We start from the raw sequence: 25,512 nt of genomic DNA, 5'->3' as shown, positions 1-25,512 counted from the left end.
AGCACGAGTGAGTGACAAGACACATTTGGCTAATTTACTAAATTTGACTGTTGTAAAGTTATCTACTGTATAGATTCCTTTTTATTCATTTTAAAAAATGATTTATGGTATTATAACTAAAGTTATACTGCACTAAAGACAATTTTGAGTTCTCCCAACTTGTAGCCATGATTGTGCCGTTTCCATAGAGGTGCAGGAAGTACATATTGCAGTTAAACACAATACCACAGTGAGTAAAATGTGACAGGAGCAAACAAATTCCCTGAAACTGCTTGAGATTGAGACCCTTTCCTGTTCACTACTCCTGAATTCTGGTCACCTATGGAAGTTCAATTGTCAGTAATGATAAATGCAGTATAGTTCACAAACAGTGTTTTAGCCTTTTGCAGCATCTGTTGGTTTTGCAGCAGCACAATAAAACCTGCCACCATGTACTGGACCTGAGCCACTACATTTTGGCTGCAGCCCACATGAATGTGTGCTTCAGTGTGCAGTCCCACAGTGGGGTGGCTGCAGAGAGTGACAGTTCACCTCGATGTGGATGCCGTCCTTGGGTTTCTTGCGGTAGAACAGGCCTTTGATGTCAAAGTTTGGGCACCGTGTGTCCTTATGAACCGGTGAACGAACCCTCTCTCCTTCACAGGTGATGATCACGTACGGATCTACAGCTGAGGGTAAAAAAAAGTGTTTAAATGTGTACATAGTGCTGATAACAGACAGTGTGATTACTGTGCATGTATCTGGCTTGTTTATGCATGTCTATATGAGATTATATGCGTTGATTAGGTGAAGAGATTATTTCGAAAAACATTGTACTGTATGATTATTGTCATTATCAGTTAATTTCAAAAAGTTCTTGAACACCATAAAGCCTTCATGATAGGAGTGTAGGATAAAAAACTCATTATCCAGCACATTGAACCAACTTTATTAAGAAGTTTTTTGTCTGTATGACTTTGCCTCATTGTTTTTTTTAAATTATCAAAAAGTCTGTCTTAATTTTCTTGAGTAGTTGATTTATCGTTTGATGTTTAAAATGCCTTAAAATACAAAAAATGCTGGTCATAGCTAGAAACAAGTAAAAGTTTGAAACAAATAAATAAAGATATTGAACAGTCGATACAGTACAGCTGGCAATTAAATGTATGCCAAGCAACGAATCAATTATAATTTTTTTGCTGACGTTTTTCTGTTTATCATGCTAGAGCAGGTAGGGGTGGGCGATATGGGCAAAAAAAAAAAAATCTTGATTATTTTTTTAATTTTCCGATATCGATAGTCTGACGATATCCTCTGAAATATGATTTCTTTATCAAAAAAATCTATGGATGGACACAATGTTTCAGAACAACAGCTCTTGTTTATTTTCTTTAAACTTAAGCATTCAAGAGACTCCCAGTTAAACTTCAATGTAAAGACATTAACATCAGTTTGTTTTCTTTTTGAGATATTATAAATACTCGATAATGTGAAACTACATATCGTCAAAACAACGTTAACGATATTATCGTAGATGATATATATCCCCCACCCCTAAGAGTAGGTATACAGTTGTTGTTGTTTTTTAATCAATCTCACTCTTTAACAATTATGAATGAATGAACATCAGCAAGCCTTACAGACAGCTGTCTGATAGCCACTGAAATAACAAAAACATCCAGCACACCATCAATGTACTCACTTTATTAACAGTCCACACATTCGTTCTATTCTTGTTTACAGTTCGAGGTGCTCAGTACAGGATGCTGTTAATTATAAAAAAGAACTATTGACTAATTTGTATGGATGCCGGCGAGATAATGCTGGCTGCTTTGGCTGTTTGTCTACATTAATTTAACCTGATGGAAGCCTGATGACAGAAATGTTGTTAATAAAGTGAGCACAAAGTGTCAGTCATCAGTGGTGGAAGTAAACAAGTAAACTTTTGGGGCACACATATTGTATGTTTTACTCCACTACTTCGATCTGACAGATGCAGTTCATTTTCAATTTTCTTTTTCAGAAAAAAAAAACAATAATCAAAAAAATGTAGTGGACAGGTAAAAATGAAACCAGTGGTTCTTAACATTTTGGCCTTTTCTCATGAAAAACGCCCCAGATTACATTTCACACAGAAAATACATTCCCCCTTTAAACTTCATAATTTAAAGGGACAGGTTTTTTTTTGTGGGGTGATATGAGGTACCCATCCATAGTCAGTGTATTACCTACGGAAGATCGCAGCTGAGGCACCCCCAGTTTGGAAAAAACAGGCAGGAGTACCGGCACTGAAACTAAGCAATGTACTGCTGTGGAAGGTGGGCAGCAGCAAAACTCGTTTAAGACGCCTAAAAAGATCAATATTAGTTTAACTGTACGATGCATTTAGATTATTTCCAGCACTCTTCCTTGCTGTCCGATAGCCCTGTTTATGTTGATGCTGTTTCTGTGTTACTTTGGTATTTTAGAAGTCTGTTTGATGGCAAGGTAGAGTGGTATAGAACAGAACTAATAGTGATTTTTGCTTAGCTTCACTGCCGGTACTCCTGCATGCTTCTTCAAACTGGGGACATACTGACCGGCAATCTACTGTAACAATACAGTCAGGAATTAACTAACTATGGATAAGTGGTTCATACAACACCACTTCAAAACATCTGAACTCTCCCTTTAAATAATGTTCAAGGCTAAAAGTGGTAAACTTATCCTATAGTCCCCAAAAAGCAAAGATTTGAAGCACAAAAGCAGTATTGTATATCACAATTTTCTCCTTTCCTCTCCCAACAGTCAGATTAAAAAGTACTTTTTTTCAAGAACTTTTACTAGTAATGGATTATTTTCTGTCTTTATTGTATTGCAAAAGATCTGAGTGCATCTTCCACCACTGCTGCTCTCTTGGCACTAGAAATCTAAAGCCACTATGTGGAGGATATAATAATTTTGGACTTTGGTGCCATCCGGTGGAGACTGTGGCAGACACCAGGAGGATCTGACCCAGGGATACAGAGTGAGAAGATACATAGACTCCAGTGATGTTTCCCAGGATGGTCTATTTTTTAAGTTATGACATCAGAATAATTGGAGAGATAATATAGTAAAATCATATTAAAACTCTACACATAGTGGCTTTAAAGGAGAGTGAGTTTTAAATGACTGTATACTGCAGGCTGGAACTAAATAAGTAACTACAGTATCAGCAGATGGTGCTGTGGTACCTCGTGCTTTGCTCAGAAGTCTTTCCTTACTGGGATTGAAGCAGTGAAGCTCTGTGGGAGGTTACAGCGCTTTACAATCCAGGAACATGACCATCAACATGCAAAAACAATACGATGCGAGTAGTGGTCCTACCTCCATTGGTGTCCTGTCCCTGCAGACCCTCAGCATTCAGTACATGGACCTGAGTGACCAGCTGAGGGTAGCCACACATCCCTGTCCAACATGTCTGAGGAGGATCGTCCAGAGTCAGCTCTCTGAGAAACAAAGAGTGTACATGATTGTTATAAAACCGTTAAAGCCAGCTGGATTTACGCACTTAAATTAGGATTAGATTTTATCTCAGGCATCTGTTTTACATTAGTACGTCCAACCTCTTTCTTGTACAAGGGAACCAGATTAGTATGCAGGAACACAAAGTTAACAACAGAACACAATACTTTGTGCTGAGATGTGAAATGAGAGCAAAACTTTGTAAAGTCGTAAATATTTAATAAATCACAGGAGGAGATTTGTTAAAAATGAGGGCCGTGGAGCATTTCGTAGAAATGTACTTTAAGATAGGTAATTAATTAAATATTTACAATTTTATTCTCGTAATTATTCAATATTTACAACTTTATTCTCGTGATTAATTAAATATTTACAATTTAATCTCGTAATTAATTTTTAAAAAAATTTCTAAATGCGTCGTACCATAAAAACATTGAAAATGGCGTAAATTCCAAAAGTTATATTATGTGTATATTCAGTGGTAAGTTATCAGATTTACTTGCAGTCTGAAGGCACATCAGTGAAGACACGGAGCAGGAATTCGCCCTGCTGCCCGGGGTCGAAGGTTGTGGGAATGATGACGTAACGGCCCTCCTTTAGCTCCTTCCTGAGGAAGACGCAGCGCGAGTTGATGTAGATGGAGCCCGCTACTTTCTGCTGGGCTGAGTGCATACGGTACTTACGATTAAGCTCCACCTGCAGGATGAGAAGACATTGAAGCAAAAAAAAAATCCATGCCTGAGGGTATTCATTAGTTTATAAGCAGTGCAAGTTTTGGTATCTTGATATTTGTGTGTGTTTCTACCCGGTGAATATCAAAGCCTATGGCAAGGTTTTCCCCTTTGCCTTCTTTGGGTGTGGCTCTCTTTTCTTTTTGCTGTAAGCAGATCAGCACCTCATCCTCCACCTTCTTTACATCAAACACGTACTGGGAAAAGAGAGAGGGACAACATGTCACAGATCTCCCTGTAACACACACATGCAGTGGTAAAATGTAACTGAGTACACTGGCTCAAGTCCTGTACTGAAGTACCAATGCAAATTAGTTGTATTTTGAGAATTTTCATTTTATGCTACTATAAACCTGTACTGCAACATACACATCAATGCAGCAGTTACATACAGCTGCATCTCACTAAACTAGAATATCATGGAAAAGTCAATTTCCAGTAGTTCAAGTAAATTGGCCCAACCAAGTATTGAGTGCATATGGATGGACATACTTTTCAGAGGCCAACATTTCCATATTAAACATACTTTTCAATATTGGTCTTTCGTAATATTACATTTTTGAACATGGAATTTTTCATTCTGTGTGTAAAGGATCTATATAATGTGTTATTTCCACATTTTGAACTGAATTACTGACATAAATAAACTTTTCTATGATGTTCTCATTTATTGAGATGCACCTGTAAATACAAAAACATTTTACACAATCAATACATTTTTCTGATAATACTTTAGTATTTAGTAAGTAATACTCTGAATGCAGGAGTTTTATTAGTATTTTCACAGTGTGGTACTGGACCTCCACTAACCTGGGGGTTCTGCAGGAAGGTGGCCTTGTGATTGATGCAGCCTCCGGACCGGTTGCGAAGGGGGTCCTGGCGGTGGATCCAGGAGCCCCTCATCACCTCCTCCTCCCAGGTTTTGTGGATGCTCAGGTAGGAGGTGTTGATGAGGCGGCACAGGATCAGGTCGGTGAAGTACTGGCAGAAGTCGTCGAACGTCATCCTGCAGGAGGGCAGGAAAAGGAGAGGAGAGAAGAGACCGGAGAGAGTGGATACCAACTAGAGGGAAAAGCTTGAAAGAAGAAGACCTTTAAAAAGGTTCAAAAATAGAGGAAATGAAATGAAATCAGGAACAAAGAAAAGGGTTATGTGTTAAAGGGAGACAAGGACTTCTGGTGCTGACATGGAATGAGATTAAATGTTGACCAATCTGGGTTTTTGAAGTTAAGTTTTATGGATACTGTCGGTATCATCATTTGACAATTTAAATGCACCAAAAATGTGTTAATTTATGTTAGTTTGGAATTTTGGGAGCTAAGCTTTTTGACTTTCTTGCTTGAGAGGATTAAATACCCTGTTACAAAAAACTAACACTAAAACTAATTAAAAAAAATAAACTAAAACTAAGCATTTTCAAAAAACACAAACTCTACAAACTAACTAAAACTTACTGAATTTGAAAACAAAAATTCACAAGAAAATTAAAACTAATGAGAAATCCAAAACTATTATAACCTCACCATGCACCCTGCTTCACCATTCAAGATTGGAGTTGTGTGCTGCTGCTTTTCTGTAAATTAGCATGAAGTGGGCATGTTTGTCAAGTGAAGACTTGTGGCTATCTTGAGGTCAAAGGTCAAGGGGCCTCTTTGAAAATGGCTATGTCAGTTTTTCCCTCACTAAAATTTAACATTTTAAAATAAACTTTGGAGCATTAAATAATCTGCCGGCGTCCCACAGGTCTCCTAGGGTTAACAGCACAATCAGCCCAAAATAGCAGGAGCATCAGATGCATCAGAACTTGCAATTATTCAAAAAGTTTTTTTTCCCATGCCAGCATAACCTTAATAAATGGGTCAAAGGGAACAAAATAAATTGTAAGTGCATTCAGGTTCTCACCAGAACTCTCCGTCGTCCTGCACGGTGACACCCAGCTTCTCTCTCTCACTTTTGCTCACCTTGTTCCACTCCTCTGAACTGCAGTGAGACATGAGAGCAAACACACACGAGGCAGAAGAACGCCATCAATGTGACAAGCTACAAAAAATAAAAGAGTGGAGAATGAATTATTCAAAACATTTTTGTGATTAGCAGGATATTAACGAACATACGTAATAGTAGGACATTTAGCCCTGGATCTTTAAAAAAAAATTGTGAAATGTTTAGTAACTGTATCAAGTGCAGATATATTAATAAATGATGGATGTGTCTACCCCTCATGGGCACTATTATGTTAAAGAGTCAGTTGAATGTGTTTATTTGTTACTGTGAATCATACCTAAACATCAAGGTCCATTTTGTATTCACTGCTCAGGGGAAACACAAGCTTCTCACAGGATACATTAGCTCTGTGTTTACGTATCAGTGTATGATTCACTGACGTTCGTCCTCGTCTCAACAGTCTGTCAGACTCCATTTACAGTCACAGGTTTTTTTTTTTTGTCAATCCATGAATAAATTATTCAGCGAGAGCGAGCAAGTGATTGAGAAAGAATAGAGATGACTTGCGTCTCTTTAATAACATCGTTTTCTCTTTTCAGCCTTATCAATAATTCAGACTCCATTATGATCTGGCTTTACCACCACCATGTTTGTTTCACAGAGTATGGAAACTAACGATTCAAAGAGATGTCGAGGGAGCAACTATCTCAGCATTAACTATTGCCCTACCAAGTGTAGGAGTAATGCAGGAAGTAACTGGAATGAAACTCTTTTCTAGTTTGTTTAATGAATTGGTAGCAGCACAGAGAAACATTTTAAAGAGATATTTCATTCTATCCTCTGTCATCTTCAGAAACAAATCATTTTATTGGATATTAGTAATTGCATCTGTTTTTAAGATGCCTGTTTAAGATATGTATCAACTGTTAATATTTTAGCACTTCCATCCCAACTGCATTTTTTTTCTCTACTTATTTATTTATTCCATGCATCTAAACCTTAAGCAGAAAACGTTTTTAAGTGTATCGATCATTTTGTGACGCCAAAGGCAAATTTACATGTGAATGGACACCTAATATGTCTATTTGAAACAACCACTTTCTCCACTTGATTGAATGACAGTCCTCTAGATCAGGGCTCGGCAACCTTTACTAACCAATGTTGGAATGGAGCCGCAAACCTTATTTTGAGCCTTACGATGAAGAGGAACACAGACTACCAAGTCTAAAGTATCCTACCAACATTAATGATAGGTCTTAAAGAGCATTTCTTAATATGTTTTTTGTCAGAATGCAGCGAGGATCCAAGTGCACATGACAGACTACAGAAATATTGAAAACTAGCCTCTAGAGAAACTGAAATCTAGAGCTGAAGTTGGCAAAATTCAGAGGTTATGGTGCCAGGCTGTAGACTTTTAAATAAAATAACCATTTCATTTTGTAAACATTTTTTGTCAAAGCCACAGGGAGCCACTGCAGAAGAACCACATGTGGCTCCGGAGCCGCAGGTTGCCTACCCTGGCACTAGATTAACCAACGAATTTGATTTAAAGGGTTAGTCAGCTTCTCTTTTGAGAATAACTGTGTAGAAAAATAGTAGCCTTCAGGTCTGAAAGGAGAAGCCAATGCAGAAGTGCCTTTAACCTGCATTTGTTCTAATGGTGTTCATTGCGTCCTTGTTTCAGATCAATCATCTCGTCCAAATATGGTCACTGGGTCCAAAAAACCAAGATTGCGACACCAAAAAACCTAAATTTGAGGTTTCAAAACAGTACACCACAAAGCAAAGGGTGACATCACGGTGGCCACGTACTGTACACTTGTTTTATTCAGTCTGTCGGTTTTGGAAGATGAGGGATATCTGAGCTGCACTTCACTGTCATATATAATTCTCTACAAACAAGCAATGCTCTAAGAGCGCTGTTTTCAGCCATCATCTTTGCTCTCTGGCCCATTAGCTTGATTGCATCTCCATTTTTCATTGTCTACATGACATTTTCCCCATTATGCATCTTTCTTGTCTCTATTGTGGGACTTTCTTTTTCCAGTCGTGTACAGTTTGCTCATTTATCAAATGCAATCTCTAAGAGACCAGTGTGTCAAACTTTGAGAGAAGAGGGCGACCAGTGCTCTTCGACCTTTTAAAAATCAAATTAAGTGAATTTGGTTCAATTGGTACAGGTCACAACAAGGTTATGTTCGAAAGGACAAAGACATTGTTTGTCTTGCTGTGGAAATGTTCCATGTCTGACTCACTGTGTGAAATTGGAACAGATGGATGAGAAAGGCTCAGTGAGTGAATGAGACTTCATCCATGCCTGCAGGTGGCACCATTGTGGTTTACCTGTCACTCCAGGGGCCGCTCCACTCCTTCTCTCCCCAGGGGTTCCTCATGCGAATCATGTGCAGCTTCTCCGATTTAAAGAAGGCCAGCAGTCCGTGACCTAGCCGCACTTTCCGTACGTCTGTTACGGCATAGGCATGTCCTTTGACCAGGCCACAGTCCAGCCGTGCCTCCATATCCTCTACCGTGGTAGCCTGGGCAACAGAAAAACAGGGAGGATCAGTTCTTGGAAACATGCTTTTGTGGATCTTTAGAAACATGTAAAAGAGGGAGGCTGGCACAGTTTGCTGGGAAATTACAAATAGTTAGATGTTTGGTTAACCCTAACCCTCAGGAAACTTCTCTGGGAATTGAAAACAAAGATTTTTGCTCTTTTGGTACAAACAGTAGAGACATGACAGAAAACCAAAGGGAAAGCAAGATTCAACAAAAGTTGTACTGCGATTACATTTTAAGGAAGGAGGGATCCAGAGGTGCCATAAATATTTCCTTACACTTTATCTCCTATTTATCTTTTCGGCAGCCTTTACATCAGGTATCTCTTTTTCGAAAAATAATGAATGTATGTCAGCTTCAGGGCTACATGGTGGTGTAGTGGTTGCCTCACAGCAAGAGGGTCGCCAGTTCAACTCCAGCTTACAGCTCTTCTTTGTAGAGTTTGCATGTACCCCCGTGTCAGAGTTGGTTCTCTCCGGGTACTCCGGCTTCCTCACACAGTCCAAAAAACATGCAGCTTAGGTTTGTTTGGTGCCTCTAAATTGGTGGCAGGTGTGAATGAGAGCGTGATTATCTATCTCTGTGTGTCAGCCCTGTGATAGTCTGGAGACCTGTCCAGGATGTACCCCGCCTCTTGCCCAATGTCAGCTGGGATGGGCTCAAGCCCCCCACAACCTGAGTTCAGATAAGTGGTAAAGGATACTGAATGAATGAATGAATGAATGTCAGTTTAAAGTATAACGGTATAAGTTATTGGTTGCATGTTTCATCTATGCTATTTATTTTGCATGGGCATGGCCGCTGTATCATAGGCTTAGAGCCGCCCAAGATGGCTCAGGCACGGCTTGGCTACGGCACATCTAGAGAGTCAGGGTGGTGCCTTTTATTCCTTGCGTGTGGTCCTTGCCAAAAATACAGTTATATGAGGTTTTTGACAGTCATACCGACACTGTAGCACCAACAACACACCTTTCAATACAGTTTCAATGTCTATATCTGTTGAAGATGTCACAGGACACAAACGACACGTAGGACAGCCACCAGGCCTTTCTCTCTTGTTAATTCCAACCTGTTTTAGCCCTTAGTGACCCATAGTTTATGCAGGGGCTCTCAGAGGATAGACATAGAATCCATGTTTCCCCAGAATAACAGTCTATGATTTCGAAATACAAGCTAAAGTAACAACAATGGACAAAGGTGGAAAATGTGTTTTTGTATGGTAGTGGTTTTATTCTCTGAGCTCTCATTACTCTTGCAGTTGAACAATAGAATCTCTAGTGTAAAAACTCATGCATATAAAAGAGCCGTATCATTTAAAAATTGAACAGCGCCGATTCTGAATCACAATAAGGGAGTGTGAATTAGTTGTTGCTGGAGCACAACATCAGGGAATAGGATTGGCATTAGACAGAGGACCAAGGGCCAAACAGTGAAATTCATCAGACGGCATGCACTTATTCTCTTAACAAGTCAACATGAGTTCATGAAAAACACATGAACAGACTTCAAAATCGTATTATAAAACCGACACTAGCTTGAACTTCATACATCTTTGTTTGCTCACACACAGCCGGTCATGCTGACAGTTGTCTTGGTTGATCAAAACAATAAGAGTAATTTCAGAGATAAGCTGCTGGCTTTGGTTTCTAGAAAATATCAGCTATGTACTTTCTATACCATTATCCTTGCATTAGTGTGTGTGCATCCCTGTGAAAAGCACCTATAACAACACCCAGGCTTTGTACTAATCTTTTGGAAAGGAAAAGGCACGCACAATATCATCAAAATGGAAAATCAGAAGCGCAATTCATTCGTGTGTACCTCACGTAATCTCAAACAAATTACTGCAATGCTTTGAAGAGCCTTTGAAAAGTTGCAGAAAGTATTCATGCAAAGATTTGCCACTTAAGAAGGCTGCTATCTTTGCTGTGAGACACAGGGAAAGAGTGTCTCCACAAAGTCAACTGACAGAGAGTTTTTCATTCCTGGATTTTAGAATCATAGCAGAAAAAGCTGTAATTATCATAGACCTTGGGGGTGTATGGGGTCAGCTTTTGTTGAATTTGACAATTTTCTGAGAACAGGTACTGAATTGTAGTTAAAGTTGCCAAGTATGAGAATCGTTATGGTTTGCTGAAATGTTAAAATGTTACGTTGATGGAATGGCACAAATTTTGGTTTGACTTTGGTGATCCTCTGACTTTTCATCTTGTGCCATCATCAGGTCAAACAAATCCAAAGACATTCCCATAAGCCTCACTAAATCTTATCATTTACTGTGCTAAATTATAACCTCACAAAGCCACTAACACCATTGTTGACTCTTTAGTGTACCCAAAAAATGCAATGTGTAATGCTTTCACCTGTACCAAATGCAATGATTAGTTAGTTATCTGCTGATACTGGATGTTCAGAAAGACATAGTCAAAAAAGATGATGCTGTGTGGTATAGGTACCCCCCCAGCCCAACTGTTCCTGTTTCTTTGTTCTGTATAAAATGTTAAAAATTCCTCAATAAAAAGTACATTTAAAAAAGAAGAAGTCAACCTGGTCTCACATATAGGTGCTACAGAGATCCTCAGCTCAGCTCAGGGATTCTAAAGGTATCTATCCTGATCACATCACTTCGTATCAAGCAGGACCATTGATCAGTATCTCACTGGGTTTATCTTTCTAATAAAAAAATGTTTCAGCTCTTACTCACCCTGATGGAGCAGCTGATGAGACCGTCTCTGTTGTGGACTTTGAGGACTCTTTCAAACAGCTGGTTTCGGGCCACCTCGTCCGTCGCCATCTGACCCTCCAGCAGGTCCACAGGCTCTGAAACGCCACCTGTGAAATCCACCAGTGCATCGGCCGTGTTTCCCCCATCCAAAGCCTCGTAGCAGCCATAAACCCTGACAGGTAGACGAGGGGAGTCAAGCTGTGTTTATTACAGTTTGTAAGAGAGTTGATTAATCAATTGTCAAAAACAAAACAAAACAACATTTTTTTTGGATAAAATGATTAACTGCTTAATCATGAAAATAATGGTTAGCCCTGATGTTTATGAACAGTCTGTCTGAATGTTGAAAATGACGAGTCTATTGTACATTTGTATGTCGTCTTTGTGTAAATCTGACACCGCTGAATAGGTATGGGCATTTGGAAGGAACCTGGCAACTCGAATATCTATAACGTTAACGATCAATTAATCGCTATGTTTTTATACATACTCCAGTATGTGTGGGCAAAATAAATATGTATATATAAATATGTATATATATATATATATATATATATATATATATATATATATATATATATATACATACATACATATATATATATAGTACTGTGCAAAAGCCTGTTTTGATATTGGACGCTTTTATTTTGAAAGGACGAAAAGAGACTTCCTGTCGATGTGATACTAAATCAAGTGAGGTAAAGGTAAAGGTGTTCAATGTTTTATGTTTCAGCCCCCGAAAAGGCATGAGGTTAGTTTTCACAGTAATCTTGCATATTTAAATGTGTTTTGTGGTTTGGATAAAAATTAAACTTTGTAGTTCATGTTAGCAAGGTTTGGTCCAATAAGCTAGTTTTGCTCAAATTAATACTCTTGTATTTCTGTGTGTTTCATAATTGTTATTGGAACTTTCAGTTTGCAAGCTGGAGCTATATCCAACTTAATTCTCAGCTCATCTTTCAGTTCAGTGAGTACTGATCCACAGTCATGAAATTAAAATAAAAAAATACACAGATCGATTAAAAATTCCACGTGATCAACCAAATTCCATTAATCGATCATCAATTAATTATTCCCATCCCTACTGCTAAATATACTTATGTAAGCAGGATTTAAAATCATGAAATCCAATACTAAATTTAAAGAGATTTCTTTAACACTGGATCTGTGTATTTGTTGGCAAGGATACTAACTTGGCATAGGCCTTCTCCACCAGGGCACTCCAGAACTCGTTGCTGTCGTTGGAGTGACAGTACACCAACTGGTTGTCCACCGTCGGTAGCCGGTCGTCAATCACCACATCCACCCACTCGCCAAAGCGCCAGAAGCGGAAGTGGAATATCCCGGCGTACGATTCTGGCTTCTCTGTATCCCACTCCTGCTCCTTCCAGTCGGGAATGACCTGGAGGATAGGGGGTGGGCAGGGGGAGGAAGGGGAAGGAGGACAGGGAGCACAGGGCAGGTGAGCCAAACAAACAGGCGGTGGTCCACGGAGCATAAATAATGTCAAGGTGGAGTGGACTGCCAGACTGAGGCAGCGTACCCTCATGTCTGCTGATGCTTTTAGGATTGGGGGACAAATTTATCACCTTGGCTCTCTCAGTCATAAATCCAGCTGTAATAGGACATGGGTGAGCGGTAATAACAGTCGTGTGTGTGTGTGTGTGTGTGCATGTGTGTGTATCAGCTGCCTGCCTTTTCTGTGGTCCAGTGAAATCCCAATAACCAAGGCTCCATTTTGTGAACTGCAGTTATTATGTTGACAATGGAGGTAAACAACAAACAACATATTCACACAAAATCTCAAAACACACAGACATGGACTGATTGTTGATAGATTAAAAAATAAGCAAAATACAGAGTATTAAAGCATATTGTGTAGTCAAATAGAGACATACATATAACAGGTGGCTGAAAATAAAAAAACATTTACCTTTTTAAAAAGAACTTGTTAGATTCTCTGACATGAAAGTGTTTATAGTGAAGTTTATATTCCAGTTATGTTCTTCTGTCGTGGGATAGAAAATGTGTATAAAATCTTGGTTATATTGTTTTATTATCTTAATTTATCCATTACTGTCTGATAGCTATGCTAACATAATTGGATTGCACAAATGAAGGTTTAATGACAACAAGGGATCCCAACCGTTTTGGCTTGAACAGAAGCAACATCTACCATACTTGTTACTCCTCATCAAAGCCTGCGGCCATTGTTTCCATTTTCAAAACCGTTAAAACAGTTCAAGTTGTTAGTTTTCCTTTTTGTTATAGATATTTTTGTTTATGGCCCTTATTGCTCTCCTAAGGTTTTTTTTCTTTCAACAAAACAATAAATCACTTGATTTTGCCAGAATACATCAACATTATGTATTTAGTCAATAGGTGTTGCACAGTGCCTGCTGCTGCTGGATAGACACAACGTGTTTTCTGCATTATGCCGTGTTGTGATTCCTGTTTAAAATGTATGAAGCTTTGCTCCCCTGTGATCTCACTGTGACTCAGTGTCATAACAGAGCCCGACCTAAAGGCAACCACTGAAAGGGCACCTGTGAAACGACCACCAGTAGGGATATGGCGTGCAATAAAAACTGTAAATGATGCAGTGAGCGACACCACATTTGAATTATGTGACAGTGTTCCAGCAGGTGTCCTTGGAGATGTCAAGGTGCGCTAACTGAACAGCAGTTCCTGTCAAACCTCTCTACAGGAGGTGACACTCTGCTGATGGAGAGAATCTGGCCTCCCCAGAGGACCGGCTCTGTGAGGCAGCAACAGCTGATTTAAAAAAAAAGGAGGAGGGAGAAAAATAACAACAAAGCACTGCACCACAGAAACCTCAGAGTCATTTTGTAATCCTTCGGGAGGCAATCTCTCTTGCACTCCACCCCGCTAGTGCCTACTCTCTGACTCTGCACTGTGGATAGTGAGAGAGCGAAGGCTCTATCTATCTCACCTTTCATCTGGGCCAAGTGTCGCTATGCAGCAACTGAACTCTGGTAGGTAAGTGACCTGACGACTGACCAGAAACACAAGCAGAAGGCACCTTGGCTTCCCCTGCTGCCTGTCAATACACACCATGAATTAAAGAGGCTTTCCCCTCACTTCTTCCTCCTCACCCTCACCTGATGAAGTCAGGCACCAACATAAAAGAGGTTCCCTTACTCTAAAAAAAACGACTGATGTTCACATTTTCATTGCCGCTCACGCATTCCTCCAGAAGTTTGGAAATCAGAACTTCATGTCTGGTATCTGAATCAAAGATCTGTAGCGGTGTAAAAAGACAAGAAAAACAAATGTGTGACAAACAGTACTGAGCACAAATCCCTCAGGGCAAACCCTGTGCTGTGGTTGCAAATGTCATTAGATGTTGTTGCCTAGTACCTCTGCTAATCTGACTTCTGTGTAAGACCCACCCTCTCCTGTTGATGCTACACAGACATGAACACATTCTCACTGCACAAGCCTACGGGCAGGAGCACACTTTAAGAGTTAGCGGACGGACAGAAAAGCAAAGACAGAAAGTTAACACACTTAGTTTAGACATAGCTGCCAATCTAATCCAGCCTTGCAGTTGGTATCGACCTCTCAGCCTGCTGCAGTGTGCCGTCCAAGCATGTCTAAGGAGTTGGAGCTTGCCTTTCGGCCGGACAACGAGCTGACTGAGGTGATGCGCCTGCGGGTTCAGTCTCTGCAGCAGCGAGGCCAGAAGAGGCAGGATGGTGAGCGCCTGCTGCTGCCCAACGAGGCCGTGTACCGACTGGATTTCACAAAACAGTCCCTCCGATTCTCTCGGTGGACGGTGCGACTGGCCCAGATGGGACGCCTCACCGTCACGGCCACCTCGCAGCTCTGGACGCCCGACCTCACCAACCTGATGACGCGTCAGCTGCTGGAGCCCGTCGGTGCTTTCTGGCGGGACCAGGGCGACGGCAACAATGCGCCCATCAAGTGCTACGAGGCTGACGCACACGAGTTTGGTGAGAGGATCGCAGAGCTGGCCAAGGTAAGGAAGGTGATGTACTTCCTGTTCGCATTTGCGGACGGCTGCAGCCCTGAGACTGTCGACTGCTCCATCACCTTCACAGCGGAAAGTTGAGACTTTTTTAAAAATGGAGAAATACTAGCTATGAACTCTTTTTCTGTGCTTGTGTGCGTTTAGTTGAGGAAGCAAAGTTATTTTCGGTTAAACTTGCATTTTCTGTATGGATGGCTCCAAGTGTCAGCAGAAGAGAACGTCACATCATCTGACAGCCTGTAAGGTTCACTCTCCTTTTGCAGCTAAACTCATTTTCAAAAACAATACTTCTGTTACTGAACCTGTTGAACCTGTTGAACCTGTTGTTGAAAAAACGTGTTTCTTTGTATCTTTATATCTATATCTATATTTATATATGATGTTAAATACAGATAAACACAAATAAATCTAATAAATCATAAAGGTGTATTTGCATTTTCTCAACCAATGTTTGAACACGGATCGTTCTCTGGGCTTGTGTGTTGAGCAATAATGTTATTCACCCTCTCCTCCTCTTTGACAAACAGCCAGCCCTGACGGGTTTGGAAGAAATGAGTCCCATGTGAGATAATGGATAGAGACAGCGTGTGTTAGTGTGTATGTGCTTGAGTAAATTCCCCAGTGGTTGGGGGAACAGGTTACTGCTGCCTCATCCATCTCCGTCTTACATGGTGACCCTGACAAACAAGAGAGAGGGGAGGCATGTGGATTTCATCTTTCAGTCTCTTCACCTCCTCCTGCTGAAGTAGACTCCCTGCTTTACACTGCAACAGGGGATGAAACAGTAACTTTGACTGCGAGTGAGAAGACGCGTGTCAGATGAGGTGTGAAGAAAAGAAAATAACTGAGATGTCAGGAGGTATTAGACTTGTTTCTTGTTGGTAGAAGGCATGTAACTAACTCGCCACCTGAACCGCCAAACCATTCTCTGATAAAAAAAAAAAAAGAAAGAAAAAAAAGAGGTCTAATGCTGCACATTCTCAGGAGTCTCAATTAAATCAATCTTGCCTACAGCCTGAAACGCATACATTTAAATGTTTATTGACTGTCCTCATTGGTATGTGTCCTTTTGCTCACGCTTGCCAGTCAAGAATAAAACAATTGGACCAGGTTTCGGGGAAATTAACCCATTGGTCATCTTATAATGAAGTGATGAAAAACAAAGAAACCTTGCTAACATTTACACATACACTGTGTTTAATAATTACAAGGATCTAAGAAAGGCAAAATCAGAATTTGAAACAGCTCTACAGCTAAGTGGAACGCACTTTAAAGTCTGGCAGTTTTGCAGGTAATTAACATGTACAAAAGCGAGACAAAATAACAATGTTTTGAAGCACAGCACTCAGGTCTCACTGGGGAACAGTATCTGCTCCTGTGAGACTTGGACCATTACTTGTTTTGCTTTCATAGGAAGTTAAGCTTGCGGCCAACAACACAGGAGAGTGATAACAAATGAACATCTCGGCTCCAAATTTACTTCATCAAACAGACTACTTCTATCGTTATTTATTATAAACTGAAATCAGATAGGAGGTGCCAACCAGTGTCATACAGAAGGGGTCTCAAACTACACACCTGTGGCCAGATTCACAAAAGCTTAAGAATTGTTGTATGTCTAAGGCCCCGTTCACACGAGGACGGTCTCAACAGAAGACGCAAAAGTGCCGTCACTTTTTATTCCTCGTTTAGACGAGCATTTTCGGGAGGAAATCTGCGTGCATACAGTGAAATTCGATTGTATGCATGCCAGGCAGCATCACTTAAAGCGATAAGAGCATCTTTGGGCATGCAGAAGTTTTCACGCCACACATTTTCATCAGCTTCTCCTTCCACAAAGTTATCCACCATCCACTAGATCTCCCAGGTCTCGTTCACAGCCGTCTGGCTCGCCTCCGACGAATTGGTGCATCCAAAATGTGATAGAGGTAATTACAGATCCTTCTCTGTTCACTAATACTATCTCTACATATCCTGTACATTTGGTGGAAAGACTCCTGTAAGTTTATTAGAGCTGCCAGAGCAGCTTGAAGGTCCGACGCATGGAAATAATCCCATGTTTGTTTATTTTCCTTTACTGGAGCATGTATGTGATGTAAACACATACGTGACGTGAGCAGATCTGAGCAGAGTTTTGCGTCTTGGCAGTGTAGACGAACACGCTACGGCGGAGCGTATTTAACTTTTCCACTTTGGAAGGTGGTTTCAGATTTTTGCGTTTTTAAGCCCCAAAAACGCCGTCACCGTCTAAACGAAAGGCACTTCCGATAAAATATTTTGTCGTTTTTATCCGCAGGCGCCCTCGTGTAAACGGGGCCTAAGAAACCTTTTAGTTTTCTCACTTAGGACAGCCTTAGATTTTTAACTTAAGATCACTCACCAGAAAATCAATTGTGAGCCTTTGGAGCCTATATTGTTTAATTAAGACCTGATCAGAGAGTGTAAGAGGATCCATTCTGTCTCTCAGAGGCCACCAAAAGAACTTCCATCTAAAGTAATAATAATAAGGACATGGTTTCAGCAACCTGGCCTACTAGTGGAGCGGCTAAGTGCTCATTTTTGCCAGAATCTTTCAGTTTATGATACAAGCGTGAAAATTGGCATGACCGCTCTCCATGGGTCACTTAACAAGAAAATTGTCCGAGACATTTGAAATTTTAAGATGGAGGCCATTTTTCAAGATGGCCGACACCTAAGTGGAGCATTTAAGTGATATAATGGTTTATTTGGTGATACAAGCATAAAAATTGGCATGAGCAGTCTCTGTTGGTCACCTGACAAAGACCCACCGACAGTTATTTGAATTTCCAAGATGGCGGCCATTTTTCAAGATGGCCAACACCTAAGTGGAGCAGTTAAGTGATATAATGGTTTATTTGGTGATACAAGCATACAAATTGGCATGAGCAGTCTCTGCTGGTCCCTTGACAATAACCCACCGAAAGTTACTTGAAATTCCAAGATGGCGGCCATTTTTCAAGATGGCCGACACCTTAGTGGAGCAATTAAATTATATAATGGTTTATTTGGTGATATAAGCATAACATTTGGCATGAACAGTCTCCATGGGTCACTTGACAATAAGCCACCCACAGTTACTTGGGTTGACAAAAAAAACACTCCCAGCCACTTGAAATTTGTACAGATCGTACAGGGTAAAAATGGCATTGGATGAACGATAGGACTAAGTGTAGGGTTAAGGCATGAACTTAGTTGTATCCCATACATCAAAGTGCTTATTAAAAGGTGGTAAAAGGCTAAACCCTCGGCCTCTGCCTTTGAATTTGCTGCAGACATTGCAGAAGCCATCATAACAGTTGAGAAAACAAACAGCAGGACACTAAGATCATACTGGTTATGATACCATTGGAAGAAATGTTCCATTATTTCATAAAATAAATGCTCTGCCTATCTTACGTAGTCCAACCCGACTAGATGAAGGTGATGGCATAGAAAGCACATTGACAAGAAACAGAGCAAAATATCATTCAAGCTGTAAACTTATGTTCAACAACACACAGCTGGGAAGGGCACAAAAAAAGGCATCTACTGCTGCTAAAGACACTAAAGATACCAAAGATATCCATGTCAAGAGGTCAAGAAGATCCCAGACTTCTTATGAGGCTGGATATGTGTGGGGACAGGCATTGAAGAGACACCCACAAATGCAGAGCCCGTCCGACTGGGGATGGGTTAAACAGGACAAGGAGTCCACTTCCACCTATTGCAGAGAGTTGTTGGGAGTTGACAAAATGTGGGTGCACCAAGGCTTGTACTGGAAAGTGTAAGTGCTACAGATATGGACTCAGCTGCCCCTGCTAGAACTTATTTGCTTGTTTCTTTTGCAAATGTTATTCCTTGTTGTCCTTTGTGTTTTCAAGTGTAGGCCTATGGCTCGGCTTCCCCTCGCCACATCGGCGCATTATGTTCTATTTTGTCACTAGCCTATTACTGTGACATGTTCAGTTTTTACTTTGTAACATTGCTTTCACATTTTCAGTTTAGTTCCCTAGTATAGTTTCAGATACTGTTTGTCATGGTTCCATGTCAGCCAGAGCTGCTGTTGCCTCTGGATCTGTCATGATTGCCATTCAGAATTAACCATTGCTCAATTATTATTTTGGAGCTTTAACTGTCCGTTAAAGCACCACAACTGTGTTTCCCCACCCCTTAGTATTTATTTGGCATGTTTAATGGCAGTAGTAATGGTTAGTTATAAAAAAAGTAGTTTAAAAAAGTATTTAAAAAAGCCCTCATGGTAAGGGAGCTTGTGTACCTCGGTGAACCCTGAGAGCTACGCCGGTGGGAGGGAACCCCTGTCAGGTTTTACCAAACTGGACAGGTCGTGGGCAAGGAGTCAGACAAAGCACAGTCAAACAACCTCTCTTGAGGAACCCAATACATTTCTATGAGAAAATTCATAATTTAAAGGTCCACATGACAGGTGGCAGTCATCCTGAAAAAAAAAAAAATTGCCGCCTTGAAATTTCAAGTAGCTGTGGCTGGCTTATTGTCAAGTGACCCACAGATACTGCTCATGACAGTTTTTATGCGTATATCACCCAATAAACCATTGTATCACTTAACTGCTCCACTAAGGTGTCGGCCATCTTGAAAAATGGCCGCTATCTTGGAATTTCAAGTAACTGTGAGTGGGTTATTGTGAAGTGACCCACAGATACTGCTCATGCCAATTTTTATGCTTGTATCACCAAATAAACCATTATATAATTTAATTGCGCCACTAAGGTGTCGGCCATCTTGAAAAATGGCCGCCATCATACAGTTTCAAATGTCTCAGACAATTTTCTTGTTAAGTGACCCATGGAGACTGCTCATGCCAATTTTTATGCTTGTATCACCAAATAAACCATTATATCATTCAATTGCTCCACTAAGGTGTCGGCCATCTTGAAAAATGGCCGCCATCTTGGAATTTCAAGTAACTGTCGGTGGGTTATTGTCAAGTGACCAACAGAGACTGCTCATGCCAATTTGTATGCTTGTATCACCAAATAAACCATTATATCACTTCACTGCTCCACTTAGGTGTCGGCCATCTTGAAAAATGGCCGCAATCTTAAAATTTTAAATGTCTCGGACAATTTTCTTGTCAAGTGACCCATGGAGAGTGTTCATGCCAATTTTCACGCTTGTATCATAAACTGAAAGATTATATCACTTAGCCGCTCCACTATACTTAAATAATATGTTTTTAGTGATTAACTAAGTCGTATCAAATACAACAACTGACTCCATGATTTACTATGAGTACTTTGTAGTGTAATCTAGGAACAGGCCTACATGTCACACAGACTGAAAGGACATTTCAATTATATGTCAACTGCCAAAATAAGCTTTATGTGATACATTCACAAAAACTTAACTCTTAACACATTGTCTAGGGCTAAACTAAATATTAAAGAAATCAAATAAATGTCATACAAATTTGTTCAAGTAAATACATATCAAGTCTTTTCACTATAGCTGTTTTAGTTATGAAGAAATATGAGAAGAAATCTAATAACTTTGTTTTTCAAGAATCTCACTTGTTCTCAAGTTCTATCTTAGAAAAAAAAAACTTAAGAAAAAAACGAAAGAAAAGATAAGAATTTCTTCATGAATACCAAATCTTCTTAAACTTTGTCTTAAGAGCAAAGTTAAGAAAAAAGTGGTACTTAAGAAGCATGTTCTTCTTAAGAATGCTTTGTGAATCCGGCCCCTGGCCTTCAGGACCCCAAAAACGTTTCCCCATTTCTTCATAAACTCTTAATTTTAAATTTAGGATAAATTGTCTGCAACAAAGCTGAATTATTTTTCACTTTTAAACAAAAGTTTGACATTTTGGGAAATAAGCTTGTTTACTTTGGTGGATAGTTAGATGAGAGTTCCACTCTTATGTTTGTTATTTAAATATAAGGCCTCAGCCAGTTAGCTTAGCTTAGTACAAAGAGTAGAAACAGAGGGAAACAGCTACCCAGGCTCTGTACAAAGTAGGGCTGCAATTGATCGAAAACCAAGGTTATTTTCGACTATTTTGTCTAATCTGCGACATAAAAGCAACATGAAGTAGAACTCAAACACTGAGCCAACTGAGCAACTCCAGCGGAGTACCCAAGAAAAAATGCCATGTTCATTGTTTGGACACACTCAGGGACTCAGGGAGGACAACCCAGAAGAAAATAAAGTCAAATGTAAATACTGTGGGAAACTGTTTGCAAGATTTATATTCTCTTTATTAGAGAAGTTGATTTCTACGTCAAAACTGAATTGTGATGTTTTAATTTCAAGTGATCTTATTTGACTCAATGGTAAAAGGACAGAGGGTTTTTACATGTTCTACATTATGATAAAGCCATTTGAGGCAAATTTGTGATATGTGATACTGGGCTGTATCAGTAATACTGACAAGACAGCCTCGAGACGCAGTAATCTCAGCAAGAAAACAACTGACAAAATATCGTATATCCTCAACCAAAAACTGCAGACGTAGTGAAAAAAAGGGGAATTAAGCAGCAAACATGCTGCTTATTGGAGTTGGATGATGATTGTGTGTACAAACACAGCTAGAGAAACAAAGAGTAATCAGAGGGAAAGTTACTGTGTAAGCAGTGCCCACATGTACACACTCTCTGAGCAGACTGTCACAATCCTGCGTCTCGCTAAAACAGGCAGAGGCATCTTGTTTCAAATCCCATTAAACCTAAGTAATCACTTTGTTTCCTCTGTCAAGAGAACATTTCAGAATAATCCTGACACCCGAAACTCCAGAGCTCACAACAGTTCAAATGATTATGGAGGTTTTTTTTTCTCTTGTTAATATGACATCACCAGTTTTGGACTGAATTCATCAAAAGTGGATTTATAGTTTGCAAACTTTCATGCAAAAGTTTACACATTTATTTTAATTCATTGATTCTTGGATTTTTTATTGCAACAAGGTGCACCTGCTCCGTCAGTGCCCAAGTCATGTGGTCCTCAGCAGCCACTGTACAAAGTCATGCAGCATTATATGGGCAAGTTGAGATGGTGTGACCACAGTAATTAAATGGTGGACTTTTACCTATAGGAGCACAACTGTGTCATTAGCTGGCGGATGGCAAACCCTGGTTAACTGGTTAAACTCCAAAGATTGCTGTAAAATCTACAGTCATGGAAAAAAATTATTAGACCACCCTTGTTTTCTCCCTGCTTTCTTGTTCATTTAATGTCTGGTACAACTAAAGGTACATTTGTTTAGACAAATATAATGAAAACAACAAAAATAGTTGATTTAAGAGCTGATATCTAGCTAGATAGGCTAGATATCAGCTCTTAAATTAAACTCTTACAAGCTATTTTTGTTGTTATCATTATATTCGTCCAAACACATGTACCTTTAGTTGTACCAGGCATGAAATGAGCAAGAAATTGAAGAAAACAATGGTCTAATAACTTTTGGCACTGTTGTGTTATCGTGACTTCAAGACTCTTTCAACCAGACTGACTGATGGAGTCTGCTGAGAGCAAGGAGGTGTGGTGGTGCTGTAATCAGTCCTCTGGTGTTTCTTAATATTATTATTATAATGGCTCGTAATGGACACTTATACACTTGATATGGGAAAATTACAATTAAGTATGGTACATAGAAAGCGTACTTCCCTGCAGTAATCACTCTTTAGAAACACAAGTGAGCTGAGGAGTAGGTCTGTGTGAGCTCCGCCTACCATCTCTGGCAGACCAACAACTGCTGGGTGATGGAAAAAAGCCCCTTACTTTACCCTGCTTGTTTGAATGCTCACTCACAGAAATAAAGCAAATAAAAGTATTTGCGATTAACAACTTTATAGTCACAAACAACATGATCAGTCAGTGTTTGACCTGGGATGAGGGATGAGTGTGGGACCAGATTTACTAAACATTTTGGTCTGGTGCTCAAAAACAGAGACATGGCAAAGACAGAACAAGAAATAGACAACGGACACATACTTACTTTTTGCCACAAAGATTCTCTGGAGGCCAGACTGGAGCATGCCGCTACAAACCAGCAGTTACCCAGCTGTCCCTGATGTAAATCGTGTGCGCTGATTCCATCTACAAAGAGGTGAGGATCTTCACACAGCTCCTACACTCCCAAAGACAGACACAGAATAGTTAAGTGTGAGGCAGCTTTGAAGCTCGGCGTTGACAATTTGTGCATTTTAAAGTGAAGCTGAGACGTTAAGCTTAAAGGTTCACACTTAAATTTTGAACAAAGATGTGATATTTTTAATAATTTTTTGGTAAAAACAATAGATGTTATCTTTGCAGGATATAAGAAAAAAAATATATGATTAACCAACTGTGTACGATGCACAGTACAACACACACAGGAGCTTAAATGGGTTACGGAGGCAAATTCATGAATCAGAAAAAGACCATCTGTCCTGATGCACCCACGTATCATATCCACGATCTTCTGCCCAAGTGTGGGAGGGCTGCATGCATTTATGAAATCACATTTCCTGTAGCTGCTGTGTTGAGGTCCATTTTCTGCCACAATGTGTACAGACGGGCCTCTATTATAGCTAACAACATGGTGCTCAGTAAACTGCTCTCTCTGTACCAGACTCACACACCTATCCACACAGACACACACACTCAGACATCCTGTGGTTGCTGTGATAATGTGTGGGATGAATACTACAGGCCGACACTAGTCATTTACAGAGAGACACGCTGTCCTCTACTCTTTTGTCTACACACAATGGCTACACTTCAGCATAAATGTCACAAACAGGGGGAGATCTGCCAAAAAGTGATAATAATTTCCACTGCCTCAAAATTAACTAAATATCTCAAAACATGGGGTATAAAAAAATACATTAAAGTTGGACTGAAATTATTTTTTTTGCATTCGTAAAGTATTTAGACACCTTCACTTTTGCACATTTTGTTATGTTGTAGCTTCATTCTAAAATTGTTTAAATCGTTTATTTTTCCCCCTCTTCAGACATTTTGCAAATGTATTAAAAAGGAAAAACTTAAATAATCACATTCACAACATATACAGTATGCACAGTACATCCCTGGTGTTGTTGTTGTGTACAAGAACTCTTCATTTGGTCAAAATTGAAATTACCGGTTTATTATAATAATTAATGTAAACTAAAACCAAGGGAATTTTCTCTCCATCTCTGGAACACTTTGCCTGATATAGACATTGTGTTTAATTGCATATGTTGTCAGACTCTCTTTTCTGAATCTGTTTTCCTTTTGTTGAGTCACTTTGCACTGCTGGTAGTTGTTGTCAATGCTGGAATAGCAATTTTTTCTGCAGGATTTTCCGCCATTGAACCACCAAAACCAATTACACCAAGATAAAACAGCCTTCCCCAGCTTTAAATCACTAATGGTACGTAACCAGCACTGTGTGCTTGTTGCAAAAGGGAAAATCAAAGCTATAATGTGCTCCAGTCATTAGTGCACCACAGAAGTTAACAGCTCTTCTCCTAGTAAAAAAGCAAACAACTTTTTATCTATTAATAAAAAGAAAGAAAGAAAAAGAAATAGCTGCAACATCATTTTAGTCTATGTTTCTCACACAAAAATTGTATTTGCTCAGTCAGGAGATATAATTGAGATAATCACTTACTAGTACTGGCTAAACATATTCATGCTTATACTCATATTAATGTCACATCATGACTAATTGATTTTACAATAAATGTCAAACAACATCAAACAAAGTGCATCATAGCCATCATTTCAGTGATGGGCCAATATCAGATTTTTAATATAAAGGTTAACACCAGCCCAATATAAAATATAGAACAACTTAATTTTTAATACAGTTTGCAGTTCTCTGCTGGCAGTGGTCTGGGTGTGAACAGTCTGTCTGTTTCTCCTCTGTGCTTTATGGGACTGGCGGGTCGATGGGAACCTCGGCCATTACTCAACAGACAGCAGAAAGCACAGCATCACTTAACAGCTCTTTATCTTTACACACTTGCAGTACTCAACTAGGGTTAGAAAAGTAAAAGCAGGAGAGAAATGGATGTGCATGAACATTTACTCATGTAATGTACACACAGGGGACAGCCACACTGGGACTA

At 39.7% G+C, this 25,512-nt stretch overlaps 2 protein-coding genes across 2 annotated transcripts in view; one reads left to right on the top strand and one right to left on the bottom strand.

The window, feature by feature from the left end:
- The window catches only part of capn5b (calpain 5b), a 55,862-nt gene that overhangs the window by 5,713 nt on the left and 24,637 nt on the right, over positions 1-25,512 (bottom strand). Inside the window, exons 3-12 of the mRNA XM_059352009.1 lie at positions 23,412-23,543; positions 12,618-12,826; positions 11,404-11,596; positions 8,484-8,677; positions 6,099-6,176; positions 5,007-5,202; positions 4,271-4,393; positions 3,965-4,161; positions 3,328-3,449; positions 532-668 (exon numbers count right to left, since the gene is read on the bottom strand). Coding sequence (XP_059207992.1) covers positions 532-668; positions 3,328-3,449; positions 3,965-4,161; positions 4,271-4,393; positions 5,007-5,202; positions 6,099-6,176; positions 8,484-8,677; positions 11,404-11,596; positions 12,618-12,826; positions 23,412-23,543 — 1,581 coding nt within the window. The remainder of the gene's footprint in view (positions 1-531; positions 669-3,327; positions 3,450-3,964; positions 4,162-4,270; positions 4,394-5,006; positions 5,203-6,098; positions 6,177-8,483; positions 8,678-11,403; positions 11,597-12,617; positions 12,827-23,411; positions 23,544-25,512) is intronic.
- ompb (olfactory marker protein b) lies at positions 14,954-15,824 on the top strand. Its single transcript, XM_059352010.1, has one exon. The coding sequence runs from the start codon at positions 15,038-15,040 to the stop codon at positions 15,518-15,520; it is 483 nt and encodes a 160-aa protein (XP_059207993.1). The 5' UTR covers positions 14,954-15,037; the 3' UTR covers positions 15,521-15,824.

Source organism: Centropristis striata, chromosome 15 (assembly GCF_030273125.1).
Source record: "Centropristis striata isolate RG_2023a ecotype Rhode Island chromosome 15, C.striata_1.0, whole genome shotgun sequence".
Taxonomy (NCBI): Eukaryota; Metazoa; Chordata; class Actinopteri; order Perciformes; family Serranidae; genus Centropristis; species Centropristis striata.
This window is presented reverse-complemented; position numbering and strand designations above follow the sequence as displayed.